Source organism: Salvelinus namaycush, unplaced genomic scaffold (genome assembly GCF_016432855.1).
Source record: "Salvelinus namaycush isolate Seneca unplaced genomic scaffold, SaNama_1.0 Scaffold141, whole genome shotgun sequence".
Classification (NCBI taxonomy): Eukaryota; Metazoa; Chordata; class Actinopteri; order Salmoniformes; family Salmonidae; genus Salvelinus; species Salvelinus namaycush.
In genome coordinates, this window is record NW_024058131.1 from 25,630 (window position 1) to 48,068 (window position 22,439).

General features: G+C 41.0%; 1 protein-coding gene across 1 annotated transcript; it reads right to left on the reverse strand.

The window, feature by feature from the left end:
- Positions 1-48: 48 nt before the first annotated feature.
- Positions 49-22,289, reverse strand: LOC120036647 (choline transporter-like protein 4). Its single transcript, XM_038983021.1, has 22 exons — positions 22,256-22,289; positions 21,254-21,302; positions 20,824-20,897; positions 20,473-20,551; positions 15,662-15,761; positions 15,195-15,326; positions 14,854-14,914; positions 14,520-14,634; positions 14,239-14,322; positions 11,570-11,682; positions 10,961-11,083; positions 10,383-10,482; positions 10,201-10,293; positions 7,026-7,131; positions 6,544-6,803; positions 5,783-5,877; positions 4,715-4,818; positions 4,480-4,553; positions 4,250-4,320; positions 3,581-3,675; positions 2,491-2,575; positions 49-161 (listed from the first exon to the last, which is right to left on the reverse strand). The coding sequence occupies exons 1-22, from the start codon at positions 22,287-22,289 to the stop codon at positions 49-51; spliced, it is 2,160 nt and encodes a 719-aa protein (XP_038838949.1).
- Positions 22,290-22,439: the final 150 nt, after the last annotated feature.

Below are 22,439 nucleotides of genomic sequence, written 5' to 3' on the forward strand. Positions count from 1 at the left end.
AGGGTTGGGCTAAAGGTTAGGGGTTAACTCGGGGGTTAAATGTTACTACTACTCTGGCAGGGCTGTAACAAACGGTTTGGGTTTGCGGAGGATCCTCATCAGGTTCCTGGACATGTAATAAGGCTTCTGCATAGTTCCATCATTCCTCTCTAGATCTTCCACTGTATGAGGGAGAAACACTGGAGTCACTCTACTACTCTACCTTACTATAATGTACCTTACTATACTGTACCTTACTATACCTTACTATACTGTACCTTACTATACCTTACTATACTGTACCTTACTATACTGTACCTTACTATACTGTACCTTACTATATTATATACTGTACCTTACTATACTGTACCTTACTATGCTATACCTTACTACACCGTACTATACCTTACTATACTGTACCTTACTATACTGTACCTTACTATACTGTACCTTACTATACTGTACCTAACTATACTATACCTTACTATACCGTACTATACTGTACCTTACTATACTGTACCCTACTATAATGTACCTTACTATACCTTACTATACTGTACCTTACTATACCTTACTATACTGTACCTTACTATACTGTACCTTACTATACTGTACCTTACTATATTATATACTGTACCTTACTATGCTATACCTTACTATACCGTACTATACCTTACTATACTGTACCTTACTATATTATACCTTACTATACAGTACCTTACTATACTGTACCTTACTATACTGTACCTTACTATACCTTACTATACCGTACTATACCGTACTATATTGTACCTTACTATACTGTATCTTACTATACTGTAGCTTACTATACTGTACCTTACTATACTATACCTTACTATACCGTACTATACCGTACTATATTGTACCTTACTATACTGTATCTTACTATACTGTACCTTACTATACTGTACCTTACTATACTATACCTTACTATACCGTACTATACCGTACTATATTGTACCTTACTATACTGTACCTTACTATATTATACCTTACTATACTGTACCTTACTATACCGTACTATACCGTACTATATTGTACCTTACTATACTGTATCTTACTATACTGTACCTTACTATAATGTACCTTACTATACCTTACTATACTGTACCTTACTATACCTTACTATACTGTACCTTACTATACTGTACCTTACTATGCTATACCTTACTATACTGTACCTTACTATACTGTACTATACCGTACTATACCTTACTATACTGTACCTTACTATACTGTACCTTACTATATTATACCTTACTATACTATACCTTACTATACTGTACCTTACTATACTGTACCTTACTATACTGTACCTTACTATACTGTACCTTACTATATTATACCTTACTATACTGTACCTTACTATACTGTACCTTACTATACCTTACTATACTGTACTATACCGTACTATATTGTACCTTACTATACTGTATCTTACTATACTGTAGCTTACTATATTGTACCTTACTATACTGTAGCTTACTATACTGTAGCGTACTATACTGTAGCTTACTATACTGTAGCTTACTATACCTTACTATATTGTACATTACTATACTGTGGCGTACTATACTGTAGCTTACTATACTGTACCTTGCTATATATTACACCGTACTATACTATACCTTACTATACTGTACCTTACTATACCTTACCATTTTATACTGTACTATATTATACCTTACTATATTATACCTTACTATATTATACCTTACTATATTACACCTTACTATATTACACCTTACTATATTACACCTTACTATACTGTGCCTTACTATATTATACCTTACTATATTATACCTTACTATATTATACCGTACTATATTATACCTTACTATACTGTACCTTACTATATTATACCTTACTATATTATACCTTACTATATTATACCTTACTATACTGTACCTTACTATATTATACCTTACTATACTGTACCTTACTATATTATACCTTACTATACTGTACCTTACTATATTATACCTTACTATACTGTACCTTACTATATTATACCCTACTATACCTTACTATAGTATACCTTACTATATCTTACTATATTATACCTTACTATACCTTACTATATTATACCTTACTCTACCACAAGACCACCTTACCCTGTTAGAGGTATAGTGGTGTAGGTATTGGAGGGTTAGGTGGTGTTGTGGTGTTGGAGGGTTAGGTGGTGTTGTGGTGTTGGAGGGTTAGATGGTGTTGTGGTGTTGGAGGGTTAGGTGGTGTTGTGGTGTTGGAGGGTTAGGTGTTGTTGTGGTGTTGGAGGGTTAGGTGGTGTTGTGGTGTTGTGGTGTTGGAGGGTTAGGTGGTGTTGTGGTGTTGGAGGGTTAGGTGGTGTTGTGGTGTTGGAGGGTTAGGTGGTGTTGTGGTTTTGGAGGGTTAGGTGGTGTTGTGGTGTTGGAGGGTTAGGTGGTGTTGTGGTGTTGGAGGGTTAGGTGGTGTTGTGGTGTTGGAGGGTTAGATGGTGTTGGTACTCACAGAAGCAGAGAAACAGGGTGTCAATACACATGCTGTAGACACTGAAGAAGCCCTGAGCGATGAGGTAGGCTCCCGCCATCACGGTCTGCAGAGCAACATTACGACAACATAGCTGCATGACTTTTAACAGTACCAATCAATACAGTGCTGAGGATACATACAGTACATGTAACTTGTAACTAAAATAGACGCCAGTTAGCAACATAGGCTACTGCGTTAATAGTCTCATATCTGCCTCCCGAGTGGCACAGTGGTCTAAGGCACTGCATCGCAGTGCTAGCTGTGCCACTACAGATTCTGGGTTTGAGTCCAGGATCTGTTGCCGCTGGCCGCGACTGGGAGACCCATGGGGCGGTGCACAATTGGCCCAGTGTCGTACGGACTAGGGGAGGGTTTGGCAGGGAGGGATGTCCTTGTTCCATCGTGCACTAGTGACTCGTGTGGCGTGCCGGGCGCAATGCACGCTGACACGGTTGCCAGGTGTACTGTGTTTCCTCCGACACATTAGTGTGGCTGGCTTCTGGGTTAAGTGGGCATTGTGACGAGAAGCAGTGCGGCTTGGTTGGGTTGTGTTTCGAAGGAAGCATGGCTCTTGACCTTCGCCTCTCCTGAGTCCGTACGGGAGTTGCAGCGATGAGACAAGACTAACTACCAAATGGAAACCACAACATTGGGGAGAAAAAGGGCTAAAAAATAAATAATAATCTCATATCAAAGGAGGTTTGACAAAGTTCAACAGTGAAAGAAATGAAAATCAGCCATTTTCATGATCTAATTTCTAATCCATTTCAAACCTGCATACAACGTCTAATGCAGGGTTTCCCAAACTTGGTCCACGGGACCCCAATGAGTTCACGTTTTGGTTTTTGACCTAGCATTACACAGCTGATTCAAATGATCAACTAATCATCAGGCTTTTATCATTTGAATCAGCTGTGTAATGTTCAGGTAAAAACCAAAACTTGCACCCCTTGGGGTCCCGAGGACCGAGTTTAGGAAACACTGGTCTAACGTCTTCATCGAAGATAGAATGTGAATGAAGGACTGGGAGTGTTGAGTGTTTGGTAACAACACTGTTGCATGGACGTACCAGGATGGGAACCCAGTAATAGTTGAGCATCTCGGCCTGGAAGGTGTCGCCAGGCAGGCGGATTTGTCCAGAGAAGAAGAAGAAAGCCAACACACCTGATAAAACAGAGACAGATCAGCCATTAGATCATTATATTAGTCATACTTCCTTAGTGAAGGAAAACAAGATGCTGATAATAAACACAACCACTGAAGATAAAATGGCCAACACCATAGTTACAGTACTATGCCTTATACTATTTAATGTGTATGAAGATTCTTATAATATCAGAAGTCCAGTAGTTCACACACAACATTCATTTAGCTTGAAATCCAGTCTGTTTGTGTTTATTATTTAACCAGGCAAGTCAGTTAAGAACAAATTCTTATTTACAATGACAGCCTACTCTAGCCAAACCCAGACAACACTGGGCCAATGATGAGGTGCCCTGTGGGACTCCCAATCACAGCCAGATGTGATAGAGCCTGGATGTGAACCAGGTACTATAGTGACACCTCTTGCACTGAGATGCAGTGCCTTAGACCGCTGCACCACTCAGGAGTGATAGTAACAAGTTTGGCATGACAAGGACTGGCAAGTAGAGGAATGTTGGCAGAAACAGACTGGATTTCAAGCTGCTATTCATACTTAAAGGTCAAACAAATGTGAGTTCATGTAAACTTCTCTTACCAACTAATGCCACCACTAGTAGTTTGCCAAAGAATATGAGCATGTCTGTCACTCTGTCCAGTAGCACCACCCTGTGGACAACAAAAGGATGTCACATTAAAGAATCTTGACAACCTGGAAGCATCTTACATAGAAACCAATATCAATGTCTTTGACTATATTGGAAGTAACGAAAAATAAAAATAAAAGAGAGAGCAGAAGATCGACCAACCAAATAAACCCAGTCTTACCGTCCGATGTGCCTCATCAACAGACTGTATGCATTTTTGGCTGACACACAGAAGCTCTCCCCGTAGATGGCGATCTATCAGTCATTCAGAATGATGCATTACTGACATTACTGATGAGTATGAACTGCATGTTCCTACACCAAGAATACATGACCAGCGGAGCTAGAAGAGGTGCATGGATCCCTATGGCTGCTAAAAGGAATGCCAGACAGTGACAGACAGTCATGTGACTGACCATGATATAAGCGTTCCTGTTGAGGATCTTCAGGAAGTATTCCAGACACCAGAAGCAGCATCTGAGACAGTTTAACAGGAACCGACCACAGGCATTCTGAGAACCTGGAGACACATCACAACACGGGATTCCCTTTAGTCAATGACTGGGGAATCATACAGTCACATCAACAGGATGTTCCCTTTAGTCAATGACTGGAGAATCATACAGTCACATCAACAGGATGTTCCCTTTAGTCAATGACTGGAGAATCATACAGTCACATCAACAGGATGTTCCCTTTAGTCAATGACTGGAGAATCATACAGTCACATCAACAGGATGTTCCCTTTAGTCAATGACTGGAGAATCATACAGTCACATCAACAGGATGTTCCCTTTAGTCAATGACTGGGGAATCATACAGTCACATCAACAGGATGTTCCCTTTAGTCAATGACTGGAGAATCATACAGTCACATCAACAGGATGTTCCCTTTAGTCAATGACTGGGGAATCATACAGTCACATCAACAGGATGTTCCCTTTAGTCAATGACTGGAGAATCATACAGTCACATCAACAGGATGTTCCCTTTAGTCAATGACTGGGGAATCATACAGTCACATCAACAGGATGTTCCCTTTAGTCAATGACTGGGGAATCATACAGTCACATCAACAGGATGTTCCCTTTAGTCAATGACTGGAGAATCATACAGTCACATCAACAGGATGTTCCCTTTAGTCAATGACTGGAGAATCATACAGTCGCATCAACAGGATGTTCCCTTTAGTCAATGACTGGAGAATCATACAGTCACATCAACAGGATGTTCCCTTTAGTCAATGACTGGAGAATCATACAGTCACATCAACAGGATGTTCCCTTTAGTCAATGACGGGAGAATCATACAGTCACATCAACAGGATGTTCCCTTTAGTCAATGACTCATAAAATCACATCTATCTGTGCATACTAGTGGATGACAATGAAGCAGTGTGTATGTGTGTGTGTGTGTGTGTGTGTGTGTGTGTGTGTGTGTGTGTGTGTGTGTGTGTGTGTGTGTGTGTGTGTGTGTGGCCTTACCCCTGGTCTTACGGTTCAGGTACTCCAGCACCAACCTGACTAGCTGGAAGCAGGTGAGGAGGAGAGCTCCAAATGCCAGAGAGCCCACGTGGTACCTTCCAGGAATGAAAGAAATAAACACATTTCATAATGAACTCCACATGAACACACAAGCAGAACCCAACGTCTGCTACTGAAATACACCACATTAGACGCACAGTCTAAAAAGATATGACATTACATATCTCTTCAAACTGACCCATCATTATGCTTAGCTTATCTACTACAACTAGTGCCCTCATATTCAAGATAGGTAAGCTTTGTGGTATTTTATTAGGATCCCCAGTAGCTGTTGCAAAAGCAGCAGCTACTCTTCCTGGGATCCACACAAAACAAGAAATATAATACAGAATGACATAATACAGAACATCAACAGACAAGAACAGCTCAAAGGCAGAACTACAGACATTTTTTAAAGGGCACATGTAGCCTACATATCAGTAGAAACTCACAAACTATCTAGGTCAAATAGGGGAGAAGCGTTGTACTGTCAGGTGTTGCTTTATCTGTTTTTTTTTTGCAATATGAGATGGAAGGAAGTTCCCTGCAATAAGGGCTCTATATAATACTGTATGCTTTCTTGAATTTGTTCTGGATTTGGGGACTGTGAAAAGACCCCTGGTAGCATGTCCGGTGGGATAAGTGTGTGTGTCAGAGCTGTGTGGCTTAAGGCACAATCCTATGTCCCCACCCACAGAAACCCTTAGTCCCTCATGTCTTACTGTAGAGTGCGTATGAAGCACTGGGACAGGGCGAAGGGTGAGATTTCTGCAGGCTTGCTGAAGGCCCAGTAGTATGAAGCGAAGGTCCCAGCCAGGGTACATTGGCCCAGGGCGATGACAAAGTTCACACACCACAGGAAGGCAAAGACGTTGAAGACCTGCAGGTAAACCAGGTTCTGCTGGAACAGGCCTGTGTCATCGTACTTGAAGAAGATGCAGCGCACCGACGGGCAGTATGGGTAGGCCGAGGAGTTGAACGTCTGGGTAGGGAGAGGACAGGACAGGAGAGGAAAGGAGAGGACAGGAGAAGACAGGAGAGGACAGGAGAGGAGAGGACAGGAGAGGAGAGGAGGGAAGAAATATCAGACAAGTGGGAGGCAGTGTTTCCCCTAGTTTACGTAATTTCAAGGTGGGTTGCAAACATGGGGTTCTGACATCAGAATAATTTGTCAATTGAAACCAATAGAAGCCAAGCCATCTACCTGTGGCTTGCAGGTCTCAGAGCCGTTGATGAGACTACACTTATCTACAGAGGGGTCGCTAAGAGACACCACTCTGTAGAGAGGGGCCCCTGATGTGACCAAGTATCTGTGGGGAGCCTCGAGTCAAGGACCCAACCAAACTAAAGGCAAAAACCAGGGGTTGGAAACAAAATGATTTTCCAATTGTTTTGTTCTGAACAGAACCATACTTTTTTGGTTTCCTTTCCACTGTTCCGACCAGGAAACAAAAGTTATGAATCGGTTCGAACCAAAAAAAACGAATTGTTTATATCGTTCCTTTCTGTTCCTTTTTAAACCTCAAATGTTTTTTTACATTTAGCTCGACTTTACCAATCAGTGTGGCTAGAGCAGCTTGCTATGGAGCGGGCAAGCTATTTACATGACTTCACCAATCAGTGTGGATAGAGCAGCTTGCTATGGAGCGGGCAAGCTATTTACATGACTTCACCAATCAGTGTGGCTAGAGCAGCTTGCTATGGAGCGGGCAAGCTATTTACATGACTTCACCAATCAGTGTGGCTAGAGCAGCTTGCTATGGAGCGGGCAAGCTATTTACATGACTTCACCAATCAGTGTGGCTAGAGCAGCTTGCTATGGAGCGGGCAAGCTATTTACATGACTTCACCAATCAGTGTGGATAGAGCAGCTTGCTATGGAGCGGGCAAGCTATTTACATTACTTCACCAATCAGTGTGGATAGAGCAGCTTGCTATGGAGCGGGCAAGCTATTTACATGACTTCACCAATCAGTGTGGATAGAGCAGCTTGCTATGGAGCGGGCAAGCTATTTACATGACTTCACCAATCAGTGTGGCTAGAGCAGCTTGCTATGGAGCGGGCAAGCTATTTACATGACTTCACCAATCAGTGTGGATAGAGCAGCTTGCTATGGAGCGGGCAAGCTATTTACATGACTTCACCAATCAGTGTGGATAGAGCAGCTTGCTATGGAGCGGGCAAGCTATTTACATGACTTCACCAATCAGTGTGGATAGAGCAGCTTGCTATGGAGCGGGCAAGCTATTTACATGACTTCACCAATCAGTGTGGCTAGAGCAGCTTGCTATGGAGCGGGCAAGCTATTTACATGACTTCACCAATCAGTGTGGATAGAGCAGCTTGCTATGGAGCGGGCAAGCTATTTACATGACTTCACCAATCAGTGTGGATAGAGCAGCTTGCTATGGAGCGGGCAAGCTATTTACATGACTTCACCAATCAGTGTGGCTAGAGCAGCTTGCTATGGAGCGGGCAAGCTATTTACATGACTTCACCAATCAGTGTGGCTAGAGCAGCTTGCTATGGAGCGGGCAAGCTATTTACATGACTTCACCAATCAGTGTGGCTAGAGCAGCTTGCTATGGAGCGGGCAAGCTATTTACATGACTTCACCAATCAGTGTGGATAGAGCAGCTTGCTATGGAGCGGGCAAGCTATTTACATTACTTCACCAATCAGTGTGGATAGAGCAGCTTGCTATGGAGCGGGCAAGCTATTTACATGACTTCACCAATCAGTGTGGATAGAGCAGCTTGCTATGGAGCGGGCAAGCTATTTACATGACTTCACCAATCAGTGTGGCTAGAGCAGCTTGCTATGGAGCGGGCAAGCTATTTACATGACTTCACCAATCAGTGTGGATAGAGCAGCTTGCTATGGAGCGGGCAAGCTATTTACATGATTTCACCAATCAGTGTGGATAGAGCAGCTTGCTATGGAGCGGGCAAGCTATTTACATGACTTCACCAATCAGTGTGGCTAGAGCAGCTTGCTATGGAGCGGGCAAGCTATTTACATGACTTCACCAATCAGTGTGGATAGAGCAGCTTGCTATGGAGCGGGCAAGCTATTTACATGCATTGGACAGACAAGTGTAGGGCGCGAGATGCGACTGAAATTTTGCGGGTGGGGGGAGAGCGAGAGAGGGTGGAGGAGGAGTCTTGGCTTGAAGCACTGGGAATCTTGCTGTTATGACATGCATTATCTGAATTAGGCCCACAGAATTATACCTACGGAGGAACGGCTTCTATGAAGGAACTTTGAATGTCTTTGAACTTGAGAGTTGGCTTAACGATGGACCACAAGCTTGTGTGTGCAGAGCAGCACCAGAATTAAAATGAATCCAATGTGAAATGTGTTAACAATAGTATCTGAAAAGAATAATCCATTCTTCTGTACTAAAAAGTCTCTCTCTCCAATATCTGAATCATGCTTGTAACGTCAGAAGGCTACAATAGACTATACTTCAAAGGGGGAGGGGCTACAGTAGACTATACCTCGAAGGGGGAGGGGCTACAGTAGACTATACTTCAAAGGGGGAGGGGCTACAGTAGACTATACCTCGAAGGGGGAGGGGCTACAGTAGACTATACTTCAAGGGGGGAGGGGCTACAGTAGACTATACCTCGGAGGGGGAGGGGCTACAGTAGACTATACTTTCAAAGGGGGAGGGGCTACAGTCGGCTATACTTCAAAGGGGGAGGGGCTACAGTAGGCTATATCTCGAAGGGGGAGGGGCCACAGTAGACTATATCTCTAAGGGGGAGAGGCTACAGTAGACTATACTTCGAGGGGGGGGGGCTACAGTAGACTATACTTCGGAGGGGGAGGGGCTACAGTAGACTATACTTCGGGGGGGGGCTACAGGAGACTATACTCCGGATGGGGAGGGGTTACAGTAGACTGTACACCGGGGGGGGGGGCTACAGTAGACTATACTTCGGAGGGGGAGGGGCTACAGTAGATTATACTTCGGGGGGGAGGGGGAGGTAGCCTACACACACACACTGGTAAAGATTTTCAGTTGGCAGGCAGACACTGGAATACGTTTCTGAATGACAGAGACGCTTTGCATAGGCGCTTTGTTGCGTTTTTTTGTGAGACTGGAACCTAAAAGAACTGGAACCTAAAAGCACGTTATTAACCGGTTCCCATGCTTTTAAAATAACGGTTCTGTTCCAGAACAGTATAGATCACTTTCGTTCCCGATTCTCTCTCTGTTCCTCTAAAAATGTTGTTCTTTTCTTGTTTTTTGTTCTGTTCCAACCCCTGGCTAAAACACACATGACAAAATAAGCAGTAAAAATAACCATTTAGCTTATGCATTAGAAAGCATTGGAAATGGAAACCCCATGTATGATGGGCCAAAGGATACAGGGAGGTCATTCCCCAGTAGGCCACACACACCACCAGCAGAACAAAGGTAAACAGAGGGTAGAGCAGGGTGGACATCAGGTAACCCACCACCCTGCAGACAGAACACACACATTACACCTCATTTCATACAGGATAAAACACTAATAGATACAATAAATCAAATCTGAGGCAATGTCCGACCTGCTGGACTCCTCCATGAGAGCAACAGCAACAGAGAGTCTCCTCCTGAGACAACTAAGCACCAGAATCAAAATGGACTCCCACACGCACAGGATGATCACTGAGGAAAGAAAGAAATAGTGTTTTTTATTGAGCTGGTCAGGTTTCCCTTGTAAAAGAGGTCTTCTGACCTCAATGGGACATCCTGGATAAAAAATGTTAAATAAAATAAATAGAAACATATGCCAATCTTTGACTACCAAGCACCAAAACAATATAGGCCCAATATACAACCCATAGACGTTAGATAATGACCAAACTCACAGGAAGCAAGCCAGGTCTCTTTGACTACCGAGCACCAAAACAATAGAGGACACAGGAGGCTGGTGGCACCGTAATTTGGGAGGGTGGGCTTGTGGTAATGGATGGAGCGGAATGAGTGGAATGGTATCAAATACATCAAACACATGGTTTCCAAGTGCTTGATGCCATTCCATTCACTTCGTTCCAGATACTATTATGAGCTGTCCTCCCGTCAGCAGCCTCCACTGATATAGGCCCAACATAACCCATAGACAGTACATAATGATCAAACTCACAGAAAGCAAGCCAGGTCTCTTTGACTTGAAGGTAGACTGAGATATTTGTATTGAAGCTTAGATCACCGAACTTCAGTTTAGAAGTGCTGAAATGGTAGTATTCTGTGTAGCAGTGCCATATTCCTGAGGAGGAGAAGAACCCATTATGCAAATTCTGTCATCATTCTAGATTTAACAGAAAACCAAATAAGGCTAGTATGTGAGTATAAAATAGTGATTGCTAGATACAAAAGATTGGAAAGTCAATATAGTAAGCAAAGCATTTTGGCCCTTGTCTTTCTTGTCTGCAAGCACAGACACACGACACACACGACACACGACACAGACACAGACACAGACACAGACACAGACACAGACACGACACGACACGACACGACACGACACGACACGACACGACACCAGACAGACAGACAGACAGACAGACAGACAGACAGACAGACAGACAGACAGACAGACAGACAGACAGACAGACAGACAGACAGACAGACAGACAGACAGACAGACAGACAGACAGACACCACCACCACCACCACCACCACCACCACTTTATCCCTACATATGATCCACATAATCTAGTCCAGGCTGCAGGGCTGTATGAGCCAGACTTACCGTAGCCTCCCACCACCAGAAGTCCCACCATGAGAATCCAGACCAGGACAATGGCCAGGTACCTCAGCAGCAACATGAACACCACACTGACTAGCAGAGCCAGCGTCAGACCACTGCAAACACAGCAGGCAGCAAACTGTTGGAGAGCAGCTGAGGCATGGTATGGGCATGCTAAACACTCTGACTGACTGGCATTAGTGTTGGTTGACAAGCAACTGTCCAGAGCAACCACCAGACCACTGCAAACAACTAGACATCCAATGTCTATACTGACATACCACTTCTAATACATGGTCAACACATTGCTAAGTGGGTGGATAGTGTGGATATTGGAACAGAGACAGCTCAGGCAGTGTAAAACACCAGTGGACTAGTTGGTGCTGGTAGACTGACAAGATTTAGTGTTGGTTGGTTTACTAGCGTTAGTACCGGTTGGCTGTTGCCGGTTGGCGCGGCCGGTAGCCTAGCAGTTAAGAGCCGACTAGGGGAAAATCTGCCGCTGTTCCCTGGAGCAAGACACTTAACCCTAAATGCTCCTGCAAGTCACTCTGGATAAGTGTCTGCTAAATGATTAAAGTGTAAAAATGTTGACAAGCATTTGCATTGGTTAGTTGAAAAGCAATTGCCAGGCTTATAGGTTGGCTGTGAACAAGACTACAAAGCATTGGCTCAGAGCCTCTTCTCAGATCTCCAGACACTATAATACAAGACACTATGGTGGATCAGTAAGGATATAGACACTATGGTGGATCAGTAAGGATATAGACACTATGGTGGATCAGTAAGGATATAGACACTATGGTGGATCAGTAAGGATATAGACACTATGGTGGATCAGTAAGGATACAGACACTATGGTGGATCAGTAAGGATATAGACACTATGGTGGATCAGTAAGGATATAGACACTATGGTGGATTAGTAAGGATATAGACACTATGGTGGATTAGTAAGGATATAGACACTATGGTGGATCAGTAAGGATATAGACACTATGGTGGATCAGTAAGGATATAGACACTATGGTGGATCAGTAAGGATATAGACACTATGGTGGATCAGTAAGGATATAGACACTATGGTGGATCAGTAAGGATATAGACACTATGGTGGATCAGTAAGGATATAGACACTATGGTGGATCAGTAAGGATATAGACACTATGGTGGATCAGTAAGGATATAGACACTATGGTGGATCAGTAAGGATATAGACACTATGGTGGATCAGTAAGGATATAGACACTATGGTGGATCAGTAAGGATATACACACTATGGTGGATCAGTAAGGATATAGACACTATGGTGGATCAGTAAGGATATAGACACTATGGTGGATCAGTAAGGATATAGACACTATGGTGGATCAGTAAGGATATAGACACTATGGTGGATCAGTAAGGATATACACACTATGGTGGATCAGTAAGGATATAGACACTATGGTGGATCAGTAAGGATATAGACACTATGGTGGATCAGTAAGGATATAGACACTATGGTGGATCAGTAAGGATATAGATACTATGGTGGATCAGTAAGGATATACACACTATGGTGGATCAGTAAGGATATAGACACTATGGTGGATCAGTAAGGATATAGATACTATGGTGGATCAGTAAGGATATAGACACTATGGTGGATCAGTAAGGATATAGACACTATGGTGGATCAGTAAGGATATAGACACTATGGTGGATCAGTAAGGATATAGACACTATGGTGGATCAGTAAGGATATAGACACTATGGTGGATCAGTAAGGATATAGACACTATGGTGGATCAGTAAGGATATAGACACTATGGTGGATCAGTAAGGATATAGACACTATGGTGGATCAGTAAGGATATGGACACTATGGTGGATCAGTAAGGATATTGTGTATTTGTATTTATTATGGATCCACATTAGTTCCTGCCAAGGCAGCAGCTACTCTTCCTGAAAAATTAAAGCTGCTTCCAAAAATTAAGGCAGTAATATACATTATAATAACATTTTGAAACATTCAAATACATTTTAGAACACATTTCACAATACATGAATTGTGTACCCTCAGACCACTACTCAACTACAGTACAACACAATCCAGGTGTACATGTGTGTATAGTGTGTATGTTATGTATAGTGTGTATGTTATGTGTGTTTGTACGTGTGTGGTTGTACCTGTGTGTGTGATTCTTCACTGTCCTCGCTGTTACATAAGGTGTATTTTTATCTGGTTTTTTAAAATCAGATTTTACTGCTTGCGTGAGTTCCTTGATGTGGAATAGAGTTCCATATAACCATGGCTCTATGTAGTACCATGGCTCTATGTAGTACCATGGCTCTATGTAGTACCATGGCTCTATGTAGTACCATGGCTCTATGTAGTACCATGGCTCTATGTAGTACTATGGCTCTATGTAGTACCATGGCTCTATGTAGTACCATGGCTCTATGTAGTACCATGGCTCTATGTAGTACCATGGCTCTATGTAGTACCATGGCTCTATGTAGTACCATGGCTCTATGTAGTACCATGGCTCTATGTAGTACCATGCCTCTATGTAGTACTATGGCTCTATGTAGTACCATGGCTCTATGTAGTACCATGGCTCTATGTAGTACCATGGCTCTATGTAGTACTATGCGCCCACTGTGAGATAGTTGGAAGCTCAGACTTACAGTAAGATCCAGTACCAGGAGGAGGCAAAGTCCTCAAAGATCCTCACTCCTATGGCTTTTCTGTTGAAGCCTGATATCAGTGAGCTGGAATAACGGAAAGATATAGTAGGTTAGGGGACAGTGATGATCTGTTTAGACACACATAGGCTGTGTCCCAAATGGCACCCTATTCCCTATGGGCCCTGGTCAAAAATAGTGCACTACAAAAGGGAAAGAGTGCCATTTGGAACACAGCGTATAGTATCCACAGGAGAATATTAGTTCAATGGATGAATGATAACCCCATGGCGCTTCTGATGCTGTTGACTGTCTCGTTGACGGAGGCCATTCCGGGCAGAGTGAAGTTGGAAGGAGCACTTTTGAGAGCATGTAGACTGGGCAAACACCTCCCCAGAGCTGTAGTGATTCAAACGGCAACATACGGACGGGTAGAGTGAGGGAAAGGTTCAGAGTGGATTCACCTCAGTCTCCTGCTGTTTCACTTCATCCTCTATACCATGATTATGTAGACATCATTTTCATTTGATTTAACCTTTATTTAACTATTATTTAATGTAGACATTAACAGTCCTGTCAGTAGATGTGAGGATGGATGACATGTTAAAAATACTTCACCTGATTTACTTGGAACAAGGAAGGATGGACAAAGTTCTGCATCAAGGATCTCTTGGACAGTCTGAAAGAGAGAGTACAGGACCAAACATGACTAGAAGGATGGCCAATATACAGAAGCACTGTATAACAGACACACTCATGTAGAAACTACATCTGTTTCTAATCAATGTCTCAAATTAAAATGTTTTCCAATCACCCAAACCCTTTAACTCAGAATGAAACACAGACATAAGCTACACTGTAATGCAGCTATGCTTGACAGAATGCTTGGGACTAATGGTCCCACACACCCAGTTCCACTCTCTATAAGCACATTGATAACAGTGTAAAATGCCCGGTACCCAGGTGGTGGTAGTCAGGTTGAGGCTGTGGTCACAGTACTGCTGATGGAAGAAGTCTTTGGGATTGGCGTCGGGGTCATAGGCAGCAGCAGACAGCATCCAGAAGTGAGACGGACACTTAGGGACACACACCTGCAGAGGAAGGGACAGAGAGATGGGAGGGACCAGACATTAGTGTACGGCAAACCTTGATTGCCCGCAGTCTCACATTTGACGTATCACAGGTAACGAAAGTGTGAGTGAAACCATCAAGAGAGAGAGGGAGTCAAATCTCAAATGAAACCCTATTCCTCATATGATGTGGCCCCACACTGTTGACTATTACATTAGGTGGTGTGTGTCCTAAGCTACGTATATGTTGTACCCTATGCATTATGTCCTATATGTTATGTCATGTCCTACGTGACTCTGGTCAAACGGACGGGGACAGGTAGGATGTGATCGTACAGATACAGTTTGAGTCTGACCTGTGTGGTGGGACACTGTATGCCTCCGAGCGCTGCTGCCATCACCTTGGTGGTCGTGGCACACTTCAGTATGTCCACATAGATCATCCTGGGCTGGTCTCTGACAAGACAGAGTTAAAAACAAAGACTGACTTGTCTCAACATGATTTCTTTCAGACAATGAGTTAGCATACTACACATCCAGGCCACTGTTCCAGCATCCTGACAGGCACCCTATACCCCTTTAGAGTGACCCACTTTATAGTTCTGTTTAGGACTCATCCATATTTTCTGATGCATGGCCTGTAGCTAGGGACACATACAGTAAAATAGAACCTATAACTAGGTAGACATAACATAGGACCTATAACTAGGTAGACATAACATAGGACATATAACTAGGTACACATACAGTAACATATAACCTATAACTAGGTAGACATAACATAGGACCTATAACTAGGTAGACATAACATAGGACCTATAACTAGGAAAACATACAGTAACATAGAACCTATAACTAGGTAGACATAACATAGGACATATAACTAGGTACACATACAGTAACATAGAACCTATAACTAGGTAGACATAACATAGGACCTATAACTAGGTAGACATATCATAGAACCTATAACTAGGTAGATATAACATAGGACCTATAACTAGGTAGACATACAGTAACATAGGACCTATAACTAGGTAGACATATCATAGAACCTATAACTAGGTAGATATAACATAGGACCTATAACTAGGTAGACATAACATAGGACCTATAACTAGGTAGATATAACATAGGACCTATAACTAGGTAGACATATCATAGGACCTATAACTAGGTAGATATAACATAGGACCTATAACTAGGTAGACATAACATAGGACCTATAACTAGGTAGACATATCATAGGACCTATAACTAGGTAGATATAACATAGAACCTATAACTAGGTAGACATAACATAGGACATATAACTAGGTACACATACAGTAACATAGAACCTATAACTAGGTAGACATAACATAGGACCTATAACTAGGTAGACATAACATAGGACCTATAACTAGGTAGACATACAGTAACATAGAACCTATAACTAGGTAGACATATCATAGGACCTATAACTAGGTAGATATAACATAGGACCTATAACTAGGTAGATATAACATAGGACCTATAACTAGGTAGACATATCATAGGACCTATAACTAGGTAGACATAACATAGAACCTATAACTAGGTAGACATATCATAGGACCTATAACTAGGTAGACATAACATAGGACCTATAACTAGGTAGACATATCATAGGACCTATAACTAGGTAGACATATCATAGGGCCTATAACTAGGTAGATATAACATAGGACCTATAACTAGGTAGACATACAGTAACATAGGACCTATAACTAGGTAGACATACAGTAACATAGAACCTATAACTAGGTAGACATAACATAGAACCTATAACTAGGTAGACATATCATAGGACCTATAACTAGGTAGATATAACATAGGACCTATAACTAGGTAGATATAACATAGGACCTATAACTAGGTAGACATATCATAGGACCTATAGCTAGGTAGACATAACATAGGACCTATAGCTAGGTAGATATAACATAGGACCTATAACTAGGTAGATATAACATAGGACCTATAACTAGGTAGACATATCATAGGACCTATAACTAGGTAGATATAACATAGGACCTATAACTAGGTAGACATATCATAGGACCTATAGCTAGGTAGACATAACATAGGACCTATAGCTAGGTAGATATAACATAGGACCTATAACTAGGTAGATATAACATAGGACCTATAACTAGGTAGACATAACATAGGACCTATAACTAGGTAGACATACAGTAACATAGAACATATAACTAGGTAGACATAACATAGGACCTATAACTAGGTAGACATATCATAGGACCTATAACTAGGTAGACATATAATAGGTACTATAACTAGGTAGACATAACATAGAACCTATAGCTAGGTAGACATACAGTAACATAGAACATATAACTAGGTAGACATAACATAGGACCTATAACTAGGTAGACATAACATAGGACCTATAGCTAGGTAGATATAACATAGGACCTATAACTAGGTAGATATAACATAGGACCTATAACTAGGTAGACATAACATAGGACCTATAACTAGGTAGACATACAGTAACATAGAACCTATAACTAGGTAGACATAACATAGGACCTATAACTAGGTAGACATAACATAGGACCTATAACTAGGTAGATATACAGTAACATAGAACCTAGAACTAGGTAGACATAACATAGGACCTATAACTAGGTAGACATAACATAGGACCTATAACTAGGTAGACATAACATAGAACCTATAACTAGGTAGACATAACATAGAACCTATAATTAGGTAGACATATCATAGGTACTATAACTAGGTAGACATATCATAGGACCTATAACTAGGTAGACATATCATAGAACCTATAACTAGGTAGACATAACATAGAACCTATAACTAGGTAGACATAACATAGGACCTATAACTAGGTAGACATAACATAGAACCTATAACTAGGTAGACATAACATAGGACCTATAACTAGGTAGACATATAACATAGGACCTATAACTAGGTAGACATAACATAGGACTTATAACTAGGTAGACATACAGTAACATAGAACCTATAACTAGGTAGATATAACATAGGACCTATAACTAGGTAGACATAACATAGGACCTATAACTAGGTAGACATAACATAGGACCTATAACTAGGTAGACATAACATAGGACCTATAACTAGGTAGACATAACATAGGACCTATAACTAGGTAGACATAACATAGGACCTATAACTAGGTAGACATAACATAGGACCTATAACTAGGTAGACATACAGTAACATAGGACCTTTAACTAGGTAGATATAACATAAGACCTATAACTAGGTAGATATAACATAGGACCTATAACTAGGTAGACATACAGTAACATAGAACCTATAACTAGGTAGATATAACATAGAACCTATAACTAGGTAGACATAACATAGGACCTATAACTAGGTAGACATAACATAGGACCTATAACTAGGTAGACATAACATAGGACCTATAACTAGGTCGACATACAGTAACATAGAACCTATAACTAGGTAGATATAACATAGAACCTATAACTAGGTAGACATAACATAGGACCTATAACTAGGTAGACATAACATAGGACCTATAACTAGGTAGACATAACATAGGACCTATAACTAGGTAGACATACAGTAACATAGGACCTTTAACTAGGTAGATATAACATAGGACCTATAACTAGGTAGACATAACATAGGACCTATAACTAGGTAGACATAACATAGGACCTATAACTAGGTAGACATATCATAGGACCTATAACTAGGTAGATATAACATAGGACCTATAACTAGGTAGATATAACATAGGACCTATAACTAGGTAGACATAACATAGGACCTATAACTAGGTAGATATAACATAGGACCTATAACTAGGTAGACATAACATAGGACCTATAACTAGGTAGACATACAGTAACATAGGACCTATAACTAGGTAGATATAACATAGGACCTATAACTAGGTAGATATAACATAGGACCTATAACTAGGTAGACATAACATAGGACCTATAACTAGGTAGACATAGCATAGGACCTATAACTAGGTAGATATAACATAGGACCTATAACTAGGTAGACATAACATAGGACCTATAACTAGGTAGACATAACATAGGACCTATAACTAGGTAGACATAACATAGGACCTATAACTAGGTAGACATAACATAGGACCTATAACTAGGTAGATATAACATAGGACCTATAACTAGGTAGACATAACATAGGACCTATAACTAGGTAGATATATCATAGGACCTATAACTAGGTAGACATAACATAGGACCTATAACTAGGTAGACATAACATAGGACCTATAACTAGGTAGACATATCATAGGTACTATAACTAGGTAGACATAACATAGGACCTATAACTAGGTAGACATAACATAGGACCTATAACTAGGTAGACATAACATAGGACCTATAACTAGGTAGACATAACATAGGACCTATAACTAGGTAGACATAACATAGGACCTATAACTAGGTAGACATACAGTAACATAGGACCTATAGCTAGGTAGATATATCATAGGACCTATAACTAGGTAGACATAACATAGAACCTATAACTAGGTAGACATAACATAGAACCTATAACTAGGTAGACATAACATAGGACCTATAACTAGGTAGATATAACATAGGACCTATAACTAGGTAGACATATCATAGGACCTATAACTAGGTAGACATACAGTAACATAGAACCTATAACTAGGTAGACATAACATAGGACATATAACTAGGTACACATACAGTAACATAGAACCTATAACTAGGTAGACATAACTTAGGACCTATAACTAGGTAGACATAACATAGGACCTATAACTAGGTAGATATATCATAGGACCTATAACTAGGTAGACATATCATAGGACCTATAACTAGGTAGACATAACATAGGACCTATAACTAGGTAGACATATCATAGAACCTATAACTAGGTAGATATTTCATAGGACCTATAACTAGGTAGATATATCATAGGACCTATAACTAGGTAGACATAACATAGGACCTATAACATAGGACCTATAACTAGGTAGACATAACATAGGACCTATAACTAGGTAGACATATCATAGGACCTATAACTAGGTAGACATAACATAGGACCTATAGCTAGGTAGATATAACATACGGCTACTCACCTATTCATCCCCACTCCACAGAACATTCCGGTGGAGTTCCTGGGGAAGAGTACATGGCGAGGGTCTCCAAACAACCAGGCTGATGGAGGGAGAGAAATCATATCACACACTTCCATGACAGGGGTTTAATTTTGAGTTCCTGTGAACTTTCACAATGGTTCGGTCGATGTAGCTAGGCCTACTGTGCTGTACACTAAAAAGATGGCCGAACAGTATACAGGGGAATCCTCTCTCTCATTTTCATGTTGACATTGACAATCAGATACTGACTTTTTAGATGAGAAAGGGATAAAACAGATATCATATGATGACAGTAATGCCCTCTTCAAACGATGATGAAGACTTCCCTACCCAGAACTCCCATGACCATGTAACCAGCTATGACAGCCAAGAACAGTATGCAGCAGATCAGATCTGTGCAGCTCCTGAAATGACACAAAGAAATGAAATCAGCTGATTCAGATGCTTGAACAAGGTGGACTTAATCCACATGACAGAAAGCTAGCATGTCCGCATTCAAAAGAGTTGTACACAAATCTAAGATGTGATTTTGTATGTGTGCTTCTACATATGCTGTGATTTTAGCAGTGCTTTTTTATCTATGCTAATAAAAAATAGAAACGGTATGTATATGTCCCAAATTTCAACCTATACAGACCCTGGATAAAGGTACTGCTCTAGTGTAGGGAATAGGTTGCTCTTTGGGACGCAAACCGTAAATAGGCCAAATGGAAATCGAGATTGAATGAAGGCAAACAACCAATGATGAGCCGGCACAAACCTCTTTCGTACTGGTCCACTGAAGAATGGATCATAGGGAGCGGCATAGCCTAAAATAAAAGAGGACAAATTAAGCACACAGGGTTCTTTCAGACAGAACATTGGTCAAAGGACTTTTACTTTTGCAGCAGTTTATCACTGTTGATGTCTGATGTAACTGCAAAAACGAGAAGGCCAACAACATTGGCATTGGTTTGACAAAATAATTTCAAATATTGACAGGGGTGTAAAGTACTTAAGTTAAAATACTTGAAAGTACTTCTTACTTCTTAAGTAGTTTTTTGGGGTATCTGCACTTTATGTTACTATTTATATTTTTTTTTAACTTTCACTTTTACTTCACTACATTCCAAAATAAAATAATGTACTTTTTACACCATATATTTTCCCTGGCACCCAAAAGTACTCGTTGCATTTTGAATGCTTAGTAGCACAGAAAATGGTCCAATTCAAGCACTTATCAAGAGAACATCCCTGGTCATCCCTACTGCCTCTGATCTGGTGGACTCACTAAACAGAGAATATCCCTGGTCATCCCTACTGCCTCTGATCTGGGGGACTCACTAAACAAAGGAGATCTCTGGTCATCCCTACTGCCTCTGATCTGGGGGACTCACTAAACACACATGCTTTGTTTGTAAATTATGTCTAAGTGTTGGAGTGTGCCCCTGGCTATCCGTAAATTTAAAAAACAAGAAAATTATGGCATCTGGTTTGCTTAATACAAGGAATTTTAAATGGTTTATACTTTTACTTTTGATACTTAAGTATATGTTAGCAATTACATTTACTTTTGATACTTAAGTATATTTTAGCAATTACATTTACTTTTGATACTTAAGTATATTTAAATAGTAATTTCCTGTGTGACTTTCACTTTTACTTGAGTCATTTTCTATTATGGTATTTTACTCAAGTATGACAGTTGGGTACTTTTTCCAACACTGAATATTGATTAGTGACTGCATATACTGAAATTGTTGAGATGGTTGGAATAACTCACCCTTCTCTTCCGCCCTTTTACTGGTTCCTTTCATTTTCATGACCTTGCGCCGAAGAAACGGAGCGTTTGACTCGAAATGGTCGCGCACGGGTCGACGTTCAAGGCCCAGTTTAGCTTTGTTCAATCCGAACATCTGGACGTCTTTCCCGCGTTGATAAACGGTGACGTCATATAGGTACCTGTA

What these genes read in the sequence shown, in the direction of transcription:
- LOC120036647 (XM_038983021.1), bottom strand. Translation starts at nt 22,289, where the DNA reads ATGAAAGGAACCAGTAAAAGGGCGGAAGAGAAGG. An exon ending in CATGGTCATGGGAGTTCTGG is followed by an intron (nt 20,552 to 20,823) that starts GTAGGGAAGTCT and finishes TCCCTCCATCAG; the next exon opens with CCTGGTTGTTTGGAGACCCT. An exon ending in CTGAGACCTGCAAGCCACAG is followed by an intron (nt 6,804 to 7,025) that starts GTAGATGGCTTG and finishes CTCCCTACCCAG; the next exon opens with ACGTTCAACTCCTCGGCCTA.